This window comes from Vicia villosa, linkage group LG7 (genome assembly GCF_029867415.1).
Source record: "Vicia villosa cultivar HV-30 ecotype Madison, WI linkage group LG7, Vvil1.0, whole genome shotgun sequence".
NCBI lineage: Eukaryota > Viridiplantae > Streptophyta > Magnoliopsida > Fabales > Fabaceae > Vicia > Vicia villosa.
Window position 1 is genome coordinate 57,349,934 of NC_081186.1, and position 7,120 is coordinate 57,357,053.

Genomic DNA, 7,120 nt, shown 5'->3' on the forward strand with positions numbered 1-7,120 from the left:
ATATATAATAATAATTATTAATTTTTTAAGTGAAATATATAAATATATAATAATTATTATATAAATATATAAATATATAATAATTATTATAAATTAAAACACTCATTTTTTAATTTTTATAATTATTATATTAATATATAAATATATTTATAATTAATATATAATAATTATTATATAAATATATAAATATATAATAATTTTTATAAATATATAATTATTATTATTATATAAATATATAAATTAAAACACTCATTTTTTAAATTTTTTTTGTAAATATATAAATACATAATAATTATTATAAAATATACAAATAAAAAATTATAACTCATTTTGTAGATGAAATTATTTTAATTTTTTTAATTAAAATTATTTTAAATTTTAAAATATGAATCAGAATAGAAATATATAATAATTATTATTCATAACTCAAAAATTATATCAAAATATATAATTATTATTATTTATTATTCATAAATTATATCAAATTTATGATATGTGAATTAATTAATATCCCAAAATTTTTAATTTTTTGGATTGTCAATTTTTTTTTTTTTCGGAGATGCATCTCCGAATTAATCAAAATCTCAATTATTGGGATTTTTTCGGAAGTGCACTTCTGAAATCTGGAAAACTTTAGAAAAAAAATTTCGGAAATGCATTTACGAAGCAGGGTAAAGTGGGGTTTTCGCTGGGGGTGACCCTCATGGGGAGGTGGATAAAGAAAAAACCAAAAATAAAGCAAGTACTTTATGCAAGCTAAAACTGACTGGTTGTATATATTGTAGGCTAGTATGGATAAAATAATAACACTACAACATGAAGATAAAAATTGTTGTCATAATTGAGTTTTTGTTAAACAAATTGAAAGAAGTCTAAAAAAATAGTATTGGTTTTGCTCATGAAATGCATAAGGGACTATATAAGATATTGGAAAAAGACAAGTTTTTAAATCAACTTTTTTTCTCATTACTATTTTTATAACAGTTTTATTCAGTAGCCATTTTGAAACACAAGTTGGAATCAATTAGCAAATAGTATAAGGATTCAGGATAAACTATTTGAAACTGCATATTGGTTATTTTCTCTTTTTTAAATTTATAAATAAACATATATGATGATGTTGTTCATTAGATTAGTTTTATGATAGACTTTTTGGGTTTACTGATTATTTATTGTTTAGGTGTTAAAGGAAAACAACATAATCTGTAAAACACGGTCCAACTGAAACTGAATTATATGAGTCATGGTCATCAATTGATTTAACAAATTGTAACAAAATTTATTTGATAACTACATCTAAAGAACTATTTGAGCTGCATCATCTAACATAAAAGTCTTAAAATATGATTTCTGAATACGTACATCCAGACGATATCAATTGACAAATATCTCACACTTGAGATGTTTTGGAAACCAGACCAGCAAGTTCTGATGTGCCTCCTCTGTAGCCTTCACTTCTTTGACATCCTGTTTGTAATTCACAGTCCAACCATGTGAAACTTTAAGAAATATTTTCACAAAACTTGTCAGCACAACAAAAATAGGTACATATGAATATCTAGTGTTTAAAATGCATAAGAAGCTAAATAAAACAATTTGACTAATTACATATTCTTGTAATCACATATTCTAGTGATTAAAGATATTCTATAAGCAATTAGGGTTGTGAAGAAGTTAAACAAATATAAGTAAGCAATTTAGTTATATAGAAAATTATGAGAGATTTCAACAAAAACAACTTACTGCACGTGCTTCATCTCTTCCAACTTCATTCAATTAAACTTCATGACGAACCACAACTATTTCAACATAATCTGGATAAAGATAGCTATAACAAACATTCTTTAACCACAATACGACAACAATCTCAATTGTAACAGCATGACCGCAACGTTCTCAACAGGGCCGGCCCAAACAATTTAGAGGCCCCGTTCTATTTTTAAATTAACTCTTTAATAGATAAATCACGACAAATTAAAAAAAAATCATACTTTGTTTAAATTGTAAATAAAATTAAATATATAAAGATAAAAATCATAGAGAAATATTTTATTGAAATTTGACTCATCGAAATTTTGATTTTTCATATTTTTTTACTCTTACCATCTTCGGTTTATAGAAAAGTTTATATTATTTAATGAAAGGAAATAATTCTTTAAACAATTTCTCCAATATTAATAACAAAATGTTTTATTTAATTGTGAAATTACAAATTTTTAAGTCTCACAACTACTACTCCAAATTTAATAATATGTTGATTCTGAATAATATAAAATATAAATATTTACAAATTTAGATTTTAAAAATTTTCATACATCTATAAAATATAATAATAAAAGAAAAAATTGATTAAGTTAATTATATCATTAAATTTTAAATATAATAAAATTCATTTTATTTAGGTTGTAGGCTCAGAGATAAGATTTATTTTAATACATACTAAATCAATTGCAATATGAAAACTTAAAAACGTATGTTTTAAAAACTAAGCAGCGTTTTTTTCTAAAGAAATAGAAAATATACATGACATGAAAAAGGTAAGAATCGAACACGGTACTAGCAGCTTCAAAATCTGTTTAGCTACCGCTACACTGGACAACAATATATGATAAAAAATGGATTTAAAGCTATATGTTATACATATTTAAATTTATATTAAGCCCATTTTTGAAATTTGAGACCCTAAAATATTGGGGGCCCTGTGCGGTAGCACTCTTTGCACCCCCACAGGGCCGGCCCTGGTTCTCAATAACAATTGTAATGCTGCAACCACACAGCTTATAACACCGCATTATTAACAATTGTGGTAAGAAACACATAGCATGAATAATAATGCATAAAATGGTTTTTTGGAAGTTGAAATAAGAACACCGACATACCTCGATGACCAGACAAAGTATGTGAAAATGACCCAGAAGAAATATCACAACGACAAACTCGTACATGATCAGTTCCAGCTGCAGTAAGCATGTGAAATGTGAACAATGTGGATATTGCAGCCTTATACACCTTTCCAGGTCTTGCAATACAAGTATAAATCAAACAAACAGAAATACAAGTATAAGTATAAATCATCCAACAGAAATACAATTATAAGTATAAATCATCAAACAAAAATACAAGTATAAATTAAACAAACAACATCTCTCTCTAATGTGTTAGTGGTCATCTGGTCTTGAAATTTGTAAAACACAGAAGGCCTCCCAACCATCATAGAAAATTCAGCAAATCCATTCAACAGAATTATCATACTTCCATAAAATAATGCACCGACATATAGGTCTCCATTGCTCACCGAATCATGGTGCTTTTGTGTCTGTCTCAAAGAGTCGGTTACAAATCAGTTTATAGATAATGCACACACATTAAAAATGTAAAAGAGCATTGAATTAAATTAAATTAAAATGATAAGAAATGAATCGACTATCATGTGTTTCTATATTCTGCCACCATTATGTGTTGTAGCAGCCACTCCACTTTGCTTCCACCGTTAAAAGCTCTTGCTTCCCTCCCTTTTATAGCAGCCACTAACCAATCTGGATTACTCCAACCCGTCTGAGCGTGACACAACACCAAGATATCATCGTTGTCCTTTATGCACGCAGGGAAGACGCTTAAAAAGACATACAACGGCGAGGTTCCAATGTCTCAGTAAACTATTCCGAGACTTTGAAAGGCCAGTTGTAGCATTAGGGCAGTTGATTCTCCCTGCGTTATTAGAAATAATATAAGTCAACACAAAGAAAAAAATAAAAGGAACCATCTTCAACTTCACAACCTGTGCAGATAGTGTAGTCCATTGAGCAACTGCCATAGTATCGATTTAACAGTGTACCGGTTAATCGCTTGGTTGACCTTATCGCTATGATGTCTTATTATTTCCTGCCATTCAAGATTGAAATATTTACACTCAACTAACTACAAGAAACAATTCCTTGCTGCTTACATATGTCAACCCTATTGATAGGATACCAATTGTATCTCCAGCTTCAGTTCTTAGGTCATACCAGGATTGTTTTTCGGGCAAATAGACTGATGCATGCTTAGCTCGCTGCCAGCAATAAAGAAATATAAAAACTCCAAATAAGAACTACAAAATAGAAGGAAATGATCAGCTGGAAGAAGACATGTGTCTGCAAACTTATTAAAGCACGGGTATAGATCTCTTGCACTAAAATACTGTTACCAACCATGAAAGCTTCATCACTGCTAAAAGTAGCTTCATCGGATGGGAATTCCATCCATATTGGACGAGCCACAGGAACGCTAGTGGTGTTAGCCTCCCTGAATAATGTGTAGAAATATGGTAGGAGTGCATAACAAATAAATGGAAAGAAAATAATTAACCGCTCAAGTGATTATAGGTTACTCATTAAAGCTTAAAGCTTAACTCAACAAAAATAACTGACCTGATAATTATAGATTGATTAACTTCATCTGAGAAATAAAGCAATAGTTAAAGTAAGTTCTTGCTTAAAACAAGTAAGCTCTACAACTCTTTCATTATATGTTTGTATGAGGATATAAGAAGTTACCTCGTATCATTTCCCGGATTGTTGTGTTTGTAATTGCATATACATGTGGGCTTTTAGTTATCTTACGCTTGTAGGCTTCAATATAGTTGTTACCATACATAGGAACTTTCTTGAAAGGACTTATAGCAACCAAAATAGGCCCTGCTTTTAAGGTATGCATGCCTTAAAACATACATACCTGCAATATGTTTCATAGTTATAAACAACTTTCATATTTGACCCATATTAGACATTGTTTTCCAGTTCAAGCTAGCAATCATGAAAACTACAAATGAAATACAGGTAATTTAGATGAATTGAACATTTATAAGGGGCCATATCAAACATCATCTGCATCATCATTGGACTCACATAATGGAGGATGCACATCAATGTTTACGTCACGATAAAAGTTGATACTGTTTCAGCAGGATGAATCTACAAAATCAAAAATAGGCGGTGAGTCACAACTTGCCCGAAACTTTATATAAAATAGAACCGTACAAAAGATTTACAAATCAACGAAACAATTAGGGATTAGGTTTTTCGCAAACAAAAACAAAACAACGTATTTGTCGTATGCACAATCGATCAACAAATGATTTTTAACCACCATAACATAGTACAGACCCTTGACCTATACCTCAAGGGTTCAATGTCGACTATCTGCAAAAATTAAAATACAACAATATAATCAGACTTTGAATAATACTACTTTTAATCAATATCCAAACAGAGACGAACAAACAAAGAGCTTACCACAAAGTCATCACATTAACAACTAAAACCCTAACCACAAATTAAAAGCCCTAATTTTAAACAGAAAACCCATTATAAACTCTAATTTTCTTTCATGCTACAACTCAAACACAGATACATCATCATGCCATATAGTAAATAGTAAATCAGAAGAAATCAGAAAAAATAGATGAAATCTCCGCCATCTTCGAATCCATGATAAAACGACAACACCACAACATATCATTTTTATCGGCAAAACAAAAGTTCAAACTTAAAGGAATCAATTTCTTACATGAGTGAAGATGAGTTGAATGGGTTGAAGCTGAAGATGTCGATAACCAGACGAGAGAGAAATCTGATTTTGGAGAGAGAATGAGACGAGAAGGAAGAGAAAATATAGAAAAAGAAGAAGAAGAAGAAGAAGGGAGATAGTAGCAGAAGATTGAAAGGAAGAGGAAAAGAGAGATAGAGGAAGAGAGACAACGTGGTTTTTTAAAATAGAAGCAATTAGGGTTGGTATTAGAAACAAAAGAAAAAAAAGATTGTTAAGGCATCCACGTGGCTGAATTTGGTAACAGAAGGGCAATATGGTATTTTCCAGAGCATATGATTTTCTTATATTGTAGATTGATAATTGTCATGTGAAATAAATAGTAAATCATAGATGACAAAAGAATTAGTAAAAAAGAATGTTAGTAAATCATAAAAATTATCCCTATTAGAACTGTTTATTATTTATTAGATATAAAAGATTAGGCTCAGGCTAGGGTGAGAGACTTCAAAAAAAATTTTTTTTGGTTTTAAATGATTTTCTGCCATTGGATTAAATTGGGGTACCGTTGGATTGCTTTAGATTGCATAGCAGTAAAATACACTCTCACACACAATAAAACTCCTTGTATTATTTAACTATTTGCTTTTTAATTTGTACTTTAGACTGAAATGACAGCTTTTTTGAAATGATTGGATTTATTAAAAGCATAAAAACTATATTATATTTTCAAACGTATTACTATATTTCCATTAGAGTAGAATTTTCATTTGGCAGCTTTGTTATATAAACAATTTTCAAGCATAAAGGATTTATTATATATTAGAATAAATTTTACGTTTAATTATTTTAAAAATGGTTTAATTAATTTGTTTGCATTACAATAAATTTTCATATTAATTAATTTGATAGCTTTGTTATATAAACAAATTTTTTAATTATATAAATAATTTTTTAATTAAATTACATAAATACATGTTTCACAATCTTCACAATTAATTAATTTGCTTATGTTATAATGTATTTTAATTCGACAATTTACAAAAAAAAAATTATATCAATTAAAAGAAAATATTAAATTTAAATAGAAATTTAAATCATTATTAATAAAAAACTATTATTTTAAATTATGTGTGAACCATGTCAGACAATCAATTGACGATGTCCGACTATTTGTGAACCACTTCTGGATACACTGATGATAGTCAACTATGTGTGAACCATGTCATGGAGTCAACACATGATTGTCAACTATGTGTTAACCATGTTACAGATGAACTGATGATGATGAACTATGTGTGAACCATGTCAGGGAGTCAACTGATGATGGTCAACAATGTGTGAAGCATTTTACAGATGAACCGATGATGGTCAGCTATGTGTTAACCATGTAAGGGAGTCAACTGATGGTGGTTAAATATGTGTGAACCATGTTACAGATGAACTGATGATGGTCAACTATGTTTTACCATGTCAGGGTGTCAACTGATGATGGTTAACAATGTGTGAAGCATGTTACCGATGAATTGATGATGGTAAACTATGTGTGAACCATGTCAGGGAGTCAGCTGATGATGGTCAACTATGTGTGAAG

The 7,120-nt window shown here is 29.2% G+C and overlaps 1 protein-coding gene across 2 annotated transcripts; it reads right to left on the reverse strand.

Moving 5' to 3' along the window:
* Window positions 1–2,747: 2,747 nt before the first annotated feature.
* LOC131617252 (probable glucan 1,3-alpha-glucosidase) lies at window positions 2,748–5,607 on the reverse strand. 2 transcript variants are annotated; one of them, XM_058888586.1, is made up of 7 exons: window positions 5,548–5,607; window positions 5,158–5,180; window positions 4,887–4,952; window positions 4,536–4,800; window positions 4,410–4,437; window positions 4,191–4,284; window positions 2,748–4,051 (listed from the first exon to the last, which is right to left on the reverse strand). In XM_058888586.1, exons 4-7 carry the CDS (start codon window positions 4,693–4,695, stop codon window positions 3,911–3,913), a joined length of 423 nt encoding a protein of 140 aa, XP_058744569.1. In that variant the 5' UTR covers window positions 4,696–4,800; window positions 4,887–4,952; window positions 5,158–5,180; window positions 5,548–5,607; the 3' UTR covers window positions 2,748–3,910. The 2 variants fall into 2 exon arrangements, with proteins under 2 accessions (XP_058744569.1, XP_058744567.1); XM_058888584.1 differs by lacking the exon at window positions 5,158–5,180 and having other exon boundaries at window positions 2,748–4,284; window positions 5,548–5,603.
* Window positions 5,608–7,120: the final 1,513 nt, after the last annotated feature.